The following is a 15483-nucleotide window of genomic DNA, read 5'->3' as shown; positions in this document are numbered from 1 at the left end:
TGAAGTCAGAAGTAAAAGAAAGCTGAAAGTATAAGGAACCCTATCCAATTTCAATTGAGAGAAGCTTTCCATTCATACAGTATTTTGAAACTCTGCTTTCGAATTAGCCACCACACTGATACATAACTTGGATCACAAAGGTACAAATGGACATGAGATCATACTTAGGCTTAGGGGATCTATCCACACTTTCACAGGGACCAGATCTATTCTAACTTGCTAAGTTTTAATCACAATAAATATATTTACATCTGTTATGAATTTAAACCAGGTACCGATTGAACAAAAGGGATCGGCTCACATCAAATTGTTCAGTAAACACAGTTGCACATCAGATGCATAGATTTTTTTTTCTCCCTGACCGCAAGTGCTGTATGGGAATGAGTTTGTTTGCAGTGCATTTTGACTGTACCCAGTCCTTTTTTGTTGACAGGCAGGTGAGATCAAAGAGCACAGGACAAAGGCGGCTCAGCGGTGATTTGTCAGGGGACGAAAGGCACTGATGTCTGAGAAAGTGACTGTAGCTCAGGCAGGGCCTTCAGATCAGTAATGAACTAAAGAAACTGTGGCATGAGAAAAAGTACAGCAGAAAAGGTTCAAAGGTCGGTTTGTTTGGGTTCGCATTATTGAGGGTCTCTTCCTGAATAGCAGAAGAGAGAGGCGCTAATACTCTCATCTAGAACTTTCTAATGTCTATTAGTATTTAAATCGTCATTAAAGGCTATTGCGGAACAAAACTTTCATGTCAGATAGAAATAAAATCCCAAAGCATTACTAAAATAGAAACGTAATGAGTGAGACAACCTTAAATTTCGGCGTATTGCCAAAATAATTTTACATCGTTCTTCAAGAAAATGAAAATAGTTTGGTGATTTAATTGTGCATCAGGTATTCTTCTGGGTCGGGGATACGTTGTCCATAACAACCCGTCTTATGACAGCAATGTTATGCTGTGCATACACACGTAATATCATACTTACTTCATGCTGTATGTGTAGTCTGTGATTTTCATGTATAAATATACAATGTATAAATTGATAGTTTATGAACCAGTGATTTTGAGTTGTACGTATCTGACAGTGAATTATTGATTTTCTATATATAGATATCTCAAATAGTTAATATCCGTGATTATGTATTGTGACTATCATATAGCCTATGCCAGTGATCTTATATTTCATATTTATATATCTATTAATCTGTCAGTCATTTTGTGTTATGTATACCAAATAGCCTTGGCGATTGTGTTGTATACATATCAGATAGTCTGTGCCAGTGATTTTATGTTGCATAAAGCAGATAGTTTGTACCAGTAATTTTGTGGTGCATATCGAAAGTTCAGAGGGGAAGTAAGAAAGGAAATATGAGAGGCAAAGACAGAGACTATAAGAAGAGACTGGTAGCTAAACATAAAAGGGAATCCAAAAGTCTCCTATAGGCATATTAATTGTAAAAGGCTAGTAGAGGAGCAGTGGGGCTGATTGGGACCAAACAAGGTGATCTGCACATCGGCACAGGGAATGGCTGAGGTAAACGAATACTTTGCATCTGTCTTGACCAAGGAAGCAGCTGCTGCCAAAGTCATGGTGAAAGAATAGGTAGATAAGATACTGGATGGGCTAAAAATGTTAAAGAGGAGGTACTAGAAAGGCTGGCTGTAGTTAAAAGTTGATAAGTCACTAGAGCTAGATTAGGGCGGCACAGTGGCACAGTGGTTAGCACCACAGCCTCACAGCTCCAGCGACCCGGGTTTAATTCTGGGTACTGCCTGTGTGGAGTTTGCAAGTTCTCCCTGTGTCTGCGTGGATTTCCTCCGGGTGCTCCGGTTTCCTCCCACAGCCAAAAGACTTGCAAGTTGATAGGTAAATTCGCCATTATAAATTGCCCCTAGTATAGGTAGGTGGTAGGGGAATATAGGGACAGGTGAGGATGTGGTAGGAATATGGGATTAGTGTAGGATTAGTATAAATGGGTGGTTAATGGTCAGCACAGACTCGATGGGCTGAAGGGCCTGTTTCAGTGCTGTATCTCTAATTCTAAATAGGAAGCATGAGGGAAGTAAGGTGGAAATTGCAGAAGTACTGGCTATAATCTTCCTATCTACCTTAATTACGGGAGTGTGGAGGGGGTGGTGCCAGAGGACTAGAGAATTGCAAATGTTAGATCCCTGTTCAAAAAAAGGATGTAAGGATAAACCCAGCAATGACAGGCCAGTCAGTTTAAACTCGGTGGCAGGAAAGCTTTTACAAACAATAATACAGAACAAATTAAAAGTCATTTGGTCGATTGTGGATTAATTAAGGAAAGCCAGCATGATTCAATTGAGTTTTTTGTGAGGTAACAAAGAGGGTTGATGAGGATAATGATGTTGATGTGGTGTATATGGACTTCCAAAAGGCATTTATTAAAGTGCCACACAGTTTTTTTTATTCATTCATGGGATGTGGGCGTCACTGGCCACACCATTTATTGCCCATCCCTAATTGCCCTTGAGAAGGTGGGCAGTAGCGGGCTTGCCAACAAATTTGAAGCCCATGGAATAAAAGGGACAGTGGCAGCATGGATACGACATTGGCTGAGTAACAGGAGGCAGACAGCAGTGGTGAAGGGATGTCATTCAGACTGGAGGAAGGTTTACAGTGGGGTTCCCCACGGGTCGGTATTAGGATGACTGCCTTTCTTGATATATATTAATAACTTAGATTTGGGCGTACAGGGCACAATCTCAAAATTTGCAGGTGACACAAAACTTGGAAGTATTGTGAATTGTGAGCAGGATGGTGATAGACTTCAAGCAGATATAAACAGAGGAATGGGTGGACACATGGCAGATACAATTTAATGCAGAAAAGTGTGAAGTGATACATTTTGGTAGGAAGAATGAGGAGAGGCAATATAAACTGAAGGGCACAATTCTAAAAGGGGTGCAGGAACAGAGAGACCAGTGCACAATATGTTGAAGTTTGCAGAACAGGTTAGTCATAGACAGATACAGCACTGAAACAGGCCTTTCTGTTCTGAGTCTGTGCTGACCAACAATCACCCATTTATACTAATCCTACATTCCCACAATTCTCCTACCACCCATCTACACTAGGGGCAATTTACAAATCAACCTGCAAGTCTTTGGCTGTGGGACGAAACCAGAGCACCCAGCAAAAACCCACATAGTCACAGGGAGAACTTGTAAGCTCTGCACAGACAGTACCGAGAATTGAACCTGAGTTACTGGAGGTATGAGGCTGTGGTGCTAACCACTGCGCCACTGTGAGAAAGTGGCTAAAAAGACGTAAAGAATCATGGGCTTTATAAACAAAGTGATGAGTACAAAAGCAAGGAAGTTGTGGTGAAACTTTGTAAAACACTTGTTCAGCCTTAAGTGGAGTATTGTGTCCAAGTCTGGGTACTGCACTTTGGGAAAGATGTGAAGGCTTTAGAGAGGGTGCAGATAAGATTTATGGGAATGGTTCCAGGGATGAGAGGCTTTATTTACCTGAATAGTTTGGAGATGTTGGGATTGTTTTTCTTAGAGAGGTTGAGAGGAGATTTGATAGAAGTGTTTAAAATCATGATGGGTGTAGACAGAGAGAAACTTTTGCCAGGTTGTGAACCAGAGGACACCGATTGAAAGTTATTAGCTAAAGAACAGATGGTGACGAGGGAAAAAATATGCAGTGAGTAGCTACGATCTGGAATGCATTGCCTGAGAGTGTGGTGGAGGCAGATTCAATCATGGCTTCCAAAAGGGAATTGGATAATCACCTGAAGGGGAAAAAATGTAGGGTTACAGGGAAAGGCAGGGGAGTGGGACGAGCTAAATTGCTCTTGCAGAGAGTCGGCATGGACTCGGTGGACCGAATGGCCTCCTTCTGTGCTGTAACTATTCTACGATTCTATATATCAGATAGTTTGTACCAGTGATTTTGTATTCTATACATCAGATAGTCTGCGCCAGTGATTTTGTACTCTATTGCGAAATTTGAAGTATTTCTTCATGGAGTAAACATAATCGTTCCGTCTTTTGTTCCTCCCTTTTATTAGAGCCAGGGACATGCGATCGTATATACAGACCCTATAATCATAGGTTACATTGAAAGCTGTATTGATACAATCCATCTATCGCATTCATTCACCAAGATTGTTTATTAAAGTAACTCATTTTCATCTTAACAAATCAACTTCATTTGTACAGAGCCCATAAAAGATTGCGAGTAAATTCCTATACGGTTATGATGTTCAATAAATCTAGTTATATTTTCCCATACAAAAAGACTGGGGTGTGAATAGGTGCAGAGGTGCAGAGCATTAAATAGCTGAAGACGTACAATGTAAACATACCGTGAACATTAGATACATATTGGGGAATAACTTGAGAAATGCTTCGACAAGCGAGTTTTCTGGGGTCCTTAATGTCATCCATCAGATTATTTCAGCTGGGATATCATTCTTGGGTGGTTAAGTGCTGTGCTGACGACGTGTGAGCTTTCAGTTTTGCAGCCTTGTCGATGTAAAAATGTCAAGTTATAGAGAAAACCAATAAATTTAGACCCATTTCAGTCTGTAACCAATCGCAATTTTCCTTTCAAAGAGAAAACCGATGGGTATTTGTCCTCGTAAATCCTTCAATGCCAACAAAGACACTTCATACTGAAAAATCTATTGTGAATTATAAACGCAAATGCAAAGTGCTTCTTCAAAAGTTTCCCATATATTTCCGTGACAAAGTGTGTTAGAAAGATATATTTAAAAAAGCTAGCATGAAGTAAGTAGTTCTTCTGAAAGATAAGACTTCATTGGTATTACAGAGATAATCTGGCTTCTCTTTTTTTTGAAAGTAAAGTACTTACCGGTAGTTGTGCTAACAAAACTAACAGAATTGAAAGCAACACTTAATGACCGTCTTTGAATATTGCGTTCTTTGGGGCCATAGAACTCACTGTGTTTGAACAAGTAATGACTTTTTAATTGGCGAGGAAAGGTTGAGGGGGGGGGGGGGGGTGGTGGTTTGTGTTCCTCGACTCATATCACTCCCACCCCTTGTAGTTATTGCGGCTACAAATTGTAACTTCCCCCTTTTTTTCAGCAGACACATCCATTTAAAACAGTAAATCATTGGCGTGCTCAGAAAGAGAGAGTGAGTTACCAACAGGATGTGCTGCCTACGGGAAATTGGGAACAGTGAATCCCAAACTATATTTTACACCCTCACTTTTCTATGATTAAAAATACCGAACTTCCTGGAAATCTTAGCTTTCCGACCTCGCTTCCTTTCCCCTCCCTTCCTTTAAAATGTGACCATTAATATTTGAAACCTCCTAATTATGACAATGAGCACTCAGCGTCCACCTTATCTCTGCCTTCTGAATTGGGAAAACGCGCTACGCACATGTAATCCATACATGAGCCTGTTAAATTATGGTGCATTGTGTGCGGTAGATCTGGGGGTGTTCATCAGCGTCTGAACTTCCTGTTCGGAAGCTTCTCTTTAAAAAAAATCTTTATTTCATTCATCCATTCATTCATAAAACTGCACACAACTATGACTGAGAACACTGGCAGGCGTACAACTATGTATATGGTGGAAATATTTCGTATTGGTGCAAATGCTGCAGCTGTTTTATGTGCGGCTTAGAAATGATTCTAAATTAGAGGAATACTGGTGCAGACTGAAACAGTCAAACCTACACAGATGGATTTGAGAGACAAGCGTGCAGTGAGCCCAAGTTGTTTCTGATTTAATTGGTACCGACAAGGCCACCGCTGTTACTCGCAACCTCTGGTTAGATAAACCATTTTTCCTGCCCCTCCATCCCGCCTATTGCACTCTTGTCTGGCTGCGGATAACATCCACATATATACGGTTAAGACTGTGGAGAGCTGTTCCCCACCCCTTGATAAACATCTGTGTTTGGACTGAAGTGCTGTGTATAGTAACGAGCGCCCGTCAGACGATCAAGAGAGAGAGAGGGGGGAAAAAATTCAAGAACTGCTCCGGTATTGTTGCTATAGGGCCACAAAGTACTTTCTGGGAGGTTAAGGGCTAATTAAAAATGCTTCCAGAAACAGACAGCAGACCACATCTAAAGTACCACCCTCAGTCATAACCAGACCACATCAAAAGCGGATTTTTTTTTTAAAGAAATGGTCACCAGACAACTTATAATATACGTCACCAAGCTTCCATTTGACTATGTTGATGTCTGACTTGATGTTATAAATGTCCAACGGGAGATTTTTGCAATAAGTTTAATGTTCCCTTTTTTCGGGGAGTGGTGGTGGTAGAGAGGGACGGTGTCCGAATCGAAGTATGATAGAAATTCGCTGGATGGGCATAATTGATGCGGAGGGAAGGGAGGGATTAGCTGGGGAATTCCTTACCATCTCTCAGTGAGCTGAAATCACAGTCCAGCAGATGCAGAGGGCAGAGAGATTTATTTGCAGTCGGTGATACCCATTATGAAAATGGTAACCATAATGTAGCCGGGATGGAAACAATTTTGACAAAGGTCATGTGCGTGTTGCTGTCCCACCCATTGGATGGCCCATTGATTAACATTTAGCATTAAAAAAAGGATTAGTTTAGACACGTACTTCTTTATTGCAACATTAAACAACCTTGCTGTTGTGCAGTCTGATTGGAGACATATGATATTATTGGAAACAAATGTTAACTAGAATGGTTTTTAATTAATTGCATGCTGGTTCAAGTTGTGACACTGACAGTAGCAAGCTCCTTAACTGGGTACATTTAAACATCCTACACGTTCTAGATGCCCAAATGATGAAATGCACACACAAGTGACTTTTTTTTAAATCCTTGAAGATATAAAATGGATTGTGAAAAAGACCATCAGCTCGGCAGCTTTCCGGATTGCCATACACTCTGGGTGGGGTGGGGGAGATCTTGCTCCTTCGTTTCCCTTCGGTTAGTTTCTCGCCAGTAAAATCTTCTCTCTTTTCCAGCTCACCTTTAATATGTAAAAGAATCTCGCCAAGTGATATCTGTGCAGGAATGCTGTTACAGATACCAGTGTGTCAATAACGCGGGTGACACAGGCGCAAGAGGATTTGGAATATGGTTGGGGGTTGTTAAAAATACTCAGAATATGCATTGCTGTCTTCGTCTCCAACCGAAGCAGAAATGAATGCATCACTTTCCCTGAACATATGAGAGCGCAGCCTGATGGATTGTCCTGAAGTCGAGATGTGTCAGTATCCTATAGTTTAAAACAAACGTCTGGACATCATCCAGCGGGAGCTTTTACTTGGTATTCCCCCGCAAGTAATTTTGTCTCATCAGCTACGCAAGGTTATTAATTTTCAGGCAAATAAAGGTATTTAAGGAGTTATCAGTTCGAGGGCTTGCTGTTCCCAAGTGAGTTTTTTTGAAATGAACAGCTTTAATTAAGTGCAAAAACAATGCTTGTTGCCTTAGGTACACTCAATAGCAATTAGTGACTGAAAGCGCAGCGCATCTGTTATAGTAGGATTATCCTGCACTAGTTTCCTGTAGTTACAGTGAACCTTCTGTTAAATTACCTTGCCGATGCAGGATAACTTCTAATTGACTGAAAAAATGATTAAAATAACCAGCTACATGCCCAGGGGGCGAATATTCCGGACATTCAATTGATAATGAAACACAACGCCCATGGGGTCTAAAGTATCATAAAATGGTAAAAGGCGTTATTTTTTATTTTTTTTAGAAACTCGCGTTAAACGTAAGCAAGTGTGAACAAGCAGTATTGCAGCAAAAGTGTTTTTTTTTACACAATCTGCAACGTTGGCGATTCCTTTTCGTGAGCAGCTTTTTGTGGGCATCTTTTTAAAGAGACTTTTTTTTCTAAGTTGATTCATTTTAGCATCAGTCATCCAAGTTGTCACGCATTGTTAGTTTGCATTGATAGGAACTGCGAGCTCTGGCGGGCCCTGGGGAATATTCACTCCAACTCTTCAGTGTATATTTTTTCATATGTATAATTGGTCTTTTGGACTTTTAAGAAGCGCTCTGAAGAAAATCTCCCCTCAGATGCGCTGCTGGTTTCTTTGTGATGCGGTTTTCCGCAATAAGCCACTGTGTGTAATGTTGTAATCTTATCCACGCCGCACTCTGTGAGTTCACACAAGACTGATACCTTGCCTCCTTCTCCTTTGTATCAATTGGTCGGAGTACAGCTATTGTTCCGAGGAAAGTTCTTTTATTTCTATGCGCCGTCGATCACTGGGGTTGCGACGAAATCTCACGATAGTGTCTTAAGTGAAATTCAGTCGTTTTTTTTTAGCCACAGTCTGCCCTGCGCTATTTGGAGAGCAGGAGGACCCGGGGAGCAGGCACCGTTCCTCATAAAAGCCAGGCTGTTTGGGATTATGATGGCCCAGACAAATAACTACTGATTCAACAGATCAAGGCAGATGAACTACCAATGTTTCATCGAGTGGACCGGCGCGCCCCGCAACCTGTTGGCCCGCCTGTAACACATTTTTAATGGGACCCCTTGACCCAACTAATCCAGACCTTGATCCGCATCGGATTGTACCGGGGAGTGTTTCGACCATGCCACAATGTTTATAACTGTCTGTTTGTTGCTGAGTTTTCTGGATTTCAGTAGACAGCAGTCGCCGTTGCCCCGGGCGCCGACTGTGGCTCCGAAGGTGCCGTGCGCCCCGTCCCCAGCCTGCGAGTCCAGACTGCGGAGGGATGCCGGGGGGCGCGGAGGGGTCTACGAACATCTCGGGGGAGCACCGCGGCGGAGGAGGCTCTACTGTGCCACTAAGTACCATTTGCAGATCCATCTCAACGGGAAGATTGATGGCACGCTGGAGAAAAACAGCATCTTCAGTGAGTATGAGACTTTCCCTTTTTGTTTTCTAAATCATTACTGCGAGCAGGGAGGCTGAATAGGGTTATATACCGTGTCTGCTCCGTAGCGCAACATTGATGCGTTCTCTTCATTGTAACTGCATTCGGCTGAAATATTTGGAGACCTGGAAAGTTTATTGGGTCCTCTGTGATATAAACATATAAGGTGCTCAAGCACTGATTCTACTGGTATTTTAAACGCAGAATCCCAGATAAGAAAAATTATCATTACAAATCTGCAATTTGTGAAATAGTATTTCCCCCTAATGGTAATATTAATTTTACTGAAAGACATGATCCCGTATTGGGCAGAGATTTAGTTTAACATTTCATACGACAATTTGTTTTAGAAATTATTCATCATAATGTCTATTTTATTTTGATTTTTGTTCTAACGTTTCCTTGCAGTATGAGTAAATATTGCAGCAGTTCGCTTATCTGGAGCATCTTAAAGGCATTAATGTGCCACCCTCACTGCTGAGATGCTTTCACGCCTTTTATAACAGGCTTTCAATGCATGACTCCTATAATTAGCCAACAACACCAGTATCATTGTATTATGCGACTACCAAAATGGTAGCAGGCGAACGAGATGGACTTCGGTCCTCTTTCGTCTAGCAATTCCTATGTTCCTATGCATTGTATAGCGGTTTCCCCTGTTCAGCAACTTACAGGCATTCCGTGTATTTTAATTCCTACCATATTTAAGTTCAAGACGATCCTTCGCCACATTCTAACGTGTAATGCCATTTACTTGAATGTGATCTTGTGAAACCTGTGGACGTTATGATTGGGCAGAACGGAATTGCTGGAGTATGACACCTCAGGCCTAACTCCGAATGGAGGATTCGGTGTTATCTCCAATGCCGTTTCCCTGACCGAGTACACTAGCTGCTTCCAGGCCCGGGGGTGATTTGCTAACACAGTGGCCTGTGTTAGGGATCACTCTGAAGGGATAAAGTAGTTTATTCCCCCTAACAATGGCTAACTCCAGTAAGCTGTCACTTTGTTTAACCATCTCTGGAGGAGCCGACCCTTTGCTACATTTGCAAGGATTTATCCTAACACGCGTCATTTCCCCTGAAAGCTCAGTGACAAAATGCTTTGATACAATCCTAATTCGTTGCGCCATCCTAGGAGCTAGACTCAAATTTGTTTTCTTAAGACCACAAAGCGGTTTAAATTGTTACTCTTCTCTCAACCTTTTGTACTGTGTGCATCTCTGACACCCATTAGAGTAATGAACTCCTGTATGGCCTCAACTGGGATTAATTGGCATTGGTAGATGAACAACAGAATGTTCGACTTAAGATATTTATGGTGCACACGAGCGGTGTAACCCACAGAAATCTATTTTTAGAATACAAAGCAATAAACCACTTTTAGCATGTGCCGAGAATGACTGATGTATTAGAAGATTGAAATAAGAACATCTTAAAAGCACCTGTACTATCTGCGATTGATGCAGTGGCTTTAATTATCACACATGAAAGAGATAAGAAGATTCATAGATGTGGAAACTGGGGAATAGCATATCAAGCTCACGAACTCCTTGGGAGCTGTTAGAAACATGTCGATTTAAGAATTGACTAAAATCGCAACATAGGATGTTAAAGATTGGTTCGAGTGCTTAGGTGCCCCTGCATTTGGCTAGTCACACGCAATCTAGGGAGATTTAGACTTATTGGCTTAAGTGAACTATACAGTTCAATGTCAGTCAACTTTCCCTGAATTGTTGTAACGTTTAGTCTGGCCTTCAGAAGATTAGTGCACCTTACTTTGTCATATCTTAATCTATAGGCAAGAATTGTTATCATTTTGGCAGAGGTTTGTTACAATGTTGTAACTGCCTTATTATACCAGTTCAGCATGCATTCTTCCACGAATCTTCCTCTATTGAGTTTGTCATGATACATGAACTACATCTGCCCAATGAGCTGTCCTCTTCCATTGCTTCCTATTTCTTCTTTCAGGTATATTGGAAATAACTGCTGTTGATGTTGGAGTTGTGGCGATTAAAGGTGTGTTTTCGGGTAGATACTTGGCTATGAACAAAAGAGGACGCTTGTATGCGTCGGTAAGTTATCTTTATTGTAAAAAAAAACTTATTAAAATTGAGACATATTTTAATGATGTGGATGTACATGTCATACCAATTTCAAATATTAAAATACAGCAGCTAAAAAGCTTTCTATTCATTGTCAGAATACAATACTAAGCACAGTTGTACAAAAACACTATAGCAAGAACAGAAACTCAATACACCGGATGCTAATTTTATGATGCACAGCAAATTGCACCTGCTAATTTTGTTTAGTTAAATCTATTTATTAATAGATAAATGCCGGCCGCCATGTGATAATGAAACAACAGGCATAGTTATTGGTGGGAGTGACAAAGGGAGTTTGCCCCTGCTTGGAGACCCAATGCAATCTTTTCTGTCTGTCCACTAGTTTTTCTGCACGGTTTTCCGACCAAGCTCCTTAGATTCTCACTTCACTGTAGGGTTGAAATCCGGATAAGTTGTACAAACAGTCATGCTGTTTGCTTTATTTGATGATCCCAGAGGTCTTGGGTTGTTATCTGATAGTGTGAGGAAGAGACCCCCATGGGTGTTATCCTAATTAAAGTGGACGTTGGGAAGGTAGAGTGATGTGTAACGTTTACGATGGCTTCCTGAATATTAACCAAGGCTACAGAACAGACAAGAGATGTACTGAAAGATTGAGAAAAGTCTGAGCTACAGCCATGAGGCAGGCTTGGGAATGGAGCCCCATGTGTCAATTGGTCCCTGCGTCGTTCGCCCTTTATCTCTTTCTCTTAGTTATAAAAGAGACAAAATAGCTTCCCGTTGTCTTATTGAACCATATACTTAGCTGTAAGATCAACATGATTCATAGAAGCCAACTGTAAAGGTTTCCATTAACTTCTTAAATGCAGATGAAACTTTTGAACGTTTTGTTTCCATCTAAAGCCAAAAATACGTTTTCAGAAACTCCACACTGAATGAACATAAAAACAGTTGACGCTAACTAAACACATATCTCTACCAGAAGTGGCACAAATACCAGCCCCAACAGCACCCAACCCGCACCCTCCCCCACCCCGCACCGTTCCCCGCCCCCACCCCAACCCCGGTAAAAGGAGGGTGTGCAGAGCTCCCAGAGATGCCGCCACCGTCAGTTTCATGTGGCGACGCACAAACCACAGGCCGCACAAGTGGTAACTCAGCTTGAAATCTGTGGATAATCATTGTGGAAACTCTACATTTTACCCAGAAGTTTCAGATTAACTACTTCGCCGTCAATTATTTATACACAATTTCCAAATCATGCTACGTCAGGCGCCCAAGGGTTTGACACCAAATTTGTTTGTCAAAGACTTGCAATTTGGCTAATGTGCTATTGCCAAGTACCTTTAAGGCTTGGTTTAAGAGGATTTACCGTATGTGTACCCTTGTGAGAAATGAATTGTGTGCATTTTACTCAACACATTCATTTAAAAGACAATGTTGACATTAACACCCTGTTTGAAATATAGTTTAAACATTGATATCTGGCTGGCAGTTTATAATATGATACATGTGCTGTGGCACTTTATACTGTTTCGCCAAATTCAAATCCTGCAAACTATACGAGCAAGATTTAGTAGTGCTTCTTCTAAAAAGCGTGGACACACTTCATCTCTGTTTGATCCTTTATTCTCCTGCATGTTCTATTCTGATAGAACATCGTGGACATCAAATCTCTTTATCTGTTCAAAGCGGAATTGCACACAGAAAGGGTTCTCACAGCAACTCTTATCTCCGATCAGCCTCCTACCGTCATAGCAGCAGCTTGTTCAATATGGCCCACTGTTTAATTCAATGCAATTTTATCCTTGATCGACTGATATCCTTATAGACATATATCCGAGAAAAGTGGCCGTTCCGATCAGAGTTCGGTTATCTGGCAAAAGTTAATGATGTGTTTCAGATCCTTTTTTTTTTGCTAGGAAAGCACTTCCGACTAATTTTGTGACTTTTACTTGATAAGTGTTTTAGAAAAGTGAACTTTTATTCAATATGTAATTATGGTAACGAGAAAGGGATAGTTTTTAAGGTCGAGGTTATTCACTTTGAGGGGTAAAAAGAAACAAGGTCCTTTATACCTACACAATTAGCACCACAGCTTCTAACAGCTTTGCCATAATGTGATGCTCAGAAATAAATTGACTGTAACATTGAAGAAAATCGCCCAAAATATTTATTCCATTGATCCGCTCAGCGGTATTAGAATTGATTTTCACTGCAAGTAAATGAAGATAACTATTAAAACTCCTCTTTGATTCAGGGTCACTTGATTGTGAGGCAGATAAACATAAGAAGACACTATCACTTAAAACGTTGTCCTCATTTACCTTTACCGAATTTGATAACGTTGACCTGATATCGGATCAGGAGGCTCTCAGACTAGTTGGAAATGCACTAATTATTTAAACAACGCGAGTTTGGCAGATGCATTGTAGCAACCTGTTGACTACCTTTCACATTCTCTCTCCATTGCTTTGTATTATCCAAATCGATGTTTAGCACCTGAAAGAAACAGAAAATGCTGGAAATACTCAGCATGTCAGGCAGCATCTGTGGAGAGAGAAACAGAGATAACGTTCAGGTCTGTGACCTTTCGTCAGAACTTTCTGTTTTTCTCTCAGTTTTCCAGCATTCGCAGTATTCTGCTTTAGATTTAGTATCTAAAGTTGCACTCAGAGCTATGTAGTGTAGATGTAATTTTCTAGTTTCCAAAATTGTGATGAAAAAAACTTTGAATTCTGACTTCTAGCAGTGTATGCTGAACAATCTTTTTCACGCTGGAGTTGTCACTTTCTATCGATGCGTCGTCCAACAATAGCATGAAGCATTTCTCTTCTAACAGTAAATATGACATACCACTTAACCGTGGCCTGAAGCAGAAAAACTGTAACATTGCCAAACGTGAGATCGGAAAGATGACAAGCAAAGCAGGACTGGCTTCACTTCCATAGATTTTACATTAGTTAACAGTCTAATGATAGGGGAGGGACTTAGGTTAGGTAAGTGATTTAATCCAAATATTTGAGGAGACAAAGATCCTGTCCACATATAATTTAGAAAACTGACGGCTATAGATGTAAGTCTTATATCTCTCTACCATTTGCAGGAAGTCTACAATCCGGAGTGTGAGTTTGTAGAACGCATTCATGAACTGGGATATAACACGTACGCGTCCAGATCCTACAGGACCATTCCAAACCCAGCCGGGACAAGGCGCAGAAATAGCGCGGAGAGACTTTGGTATGTGTCCATCAATGGCAAAGGCCGACCGCGGAGGGGCTTCAAAACACGAAGGACTCAAAAATCCTCCCTTTTCTTGCCGAGGGTACTGGACAGCAAAGACCACGAAATCGTCCGATTATTCCACACCAGTTCCAAATACCGAGAGAGCCTACTGAAAACTTCAAGCAAGTCGGAGAAAACGAGAACCGCCCAATAGTGATTCATATTGCTGCAATAACTTAAGACTTCTGAGCAAGATACTTTATAATGTTGGACTTGCGATTTAAATAGGACAAAATTTATTTGTAGAATGATATACTTAGCATTGCAGGTTGAAACTATCTGTGATGTAATAATTAATGTAAATATGTAAAATTAGTTTTTATTTCGACTTTTGTCGCTGTCTTGAAAGGACTTTTCGTGTATATCATCTCCAATGCATTATGCGAACTATGTAGGGACTCGCTGTAGTCAGTGATATTTTAAACATGTTCTATTTTTGTATGTCTTTTTTCCATCACAAGAAAATACAACGGATTAGTATAGTACCTCTCTCTAATTTCTTCCCTCATTTCGTGCAGAACACTAAATTATATTTAACCGGTCTCACATGTAGATATGGTGGCCTCATTCGACATAAGATAGGACATATTTTTGGAGGTGGGAAGGGAATTCCCTGTTACATGGTGTGTGTTTTTGATTCTTTCATGTGATGTGGGCGTCACTGGCAATGACATTTATTGCCCATCCCCAATTGCCCTTGAACTGAGTGGCTTGCTAGGCCATTTCAGACAGCAGTTAAGAGTCAACCACACTGCTGTGTGTCTGGAGTCACATGTAGGCCAGACCAGGTATGGACAGCAAATTTCCTTCCCTGAAGGGCATTACTGATGTAATTGTCTTTCAATTCCAGATTTTTTTTAAATTGAAATTAAATTTCACCAGCTACCATAGCGGGATTTGAACCCTTGCCCCCAAAGCATTAGCCTATAAGCCTTGGGATTACTAACATTGTGATATTACCACTACACCACCGTCTCCCTGATTCAGAATGCCATGGCGATGAGGAAAGAGCATGTGATAGGTACTAATTGCTTGCTACTTTAAAGAGTCGGTATAGACATGATGGGCCCAATGGCCTCCTTTTGTGCGGTATTATTCTGATTCTAAGTTAACTCAGCTATATAAAGGAGTTCACAAACCAAATTAATAAGTGAAAAAATGTGCACAAGGGATTATCTTTATTTGCTTGGTTTATTTAAAATTCATATACACCTACGCACTTTCAGGTGAAGAATGGTTCATGATGTAATTCAATTAGCCAAAGCTT

At 40.8% G+C, this 15483-nt stretch overlaps 1 protein-coding gene across 1 annotated transcript; it reads left to right on the top strand.

The window, feature by feature from the left end:
• The first annotated feature begins 8562 nt into the window (after positions 1-8562).
• On the top strand, positions 8563-14370 carry fgf3 (fibroblast growth factor 3). Its single transcript, XM_068046925.1, has 3 exons — positions 8563-8839; positions 10834-10937; positions 14038-14370. Exons 1-3 carry the CDS (start codon positions 8563-8565, stop codon positions 14368-14370), a joined length of 714 nt encoding a protein of 237 aa, XP_067903026.1.
• The last annotated feature ends 1113 nt before the right edge of the window (positions 14371-15483 follow it).

This window comes from Heterodontus francisci, chromosome 14, assembly GCF_036365525.1.
Source record: "Heterodontus francisci isolate sHetFra1 chromosome 14, sHetFra1.hap1, whole genome shotgun sequence".
Lineage (NCBI taxonomy): Eukaryota > Metazoa > Chordata > Chondrichthyes > Heterodontiformes > Heterodontidae > Heterodontus > Heterodontus francisci.
Note: the sequence above shows the minus strand (reverse complement) of the source record. Positions and strands in the feature narration are given on the sequence as shown.

Excerpts from the sequence above, each read along its gene's own strand:
- fgf3 (XM_068046925.1), top strand. The coding sequence starts at position 8,563 with ATGTTTATAACTGTCTGTTTGTTGCTGAGTTTTCTGGATTTCAGTAGA. Across the intron at positions 8,840-10,833 it reads GGAGAAAAACAGCATCTTCA|GTATATTGGAAATAACTGCT; the intron begins GTGAGTATGAGA and ends TTCTTCTTTCAG. Across the intron at positions 10,938-14,037 it reads GAGGACGCTTGTATGCGTCG|GAAGTCTACAATCCGGAGTG; the intron begins GTAAGTTATCTT and ends TACCATTTGCAG.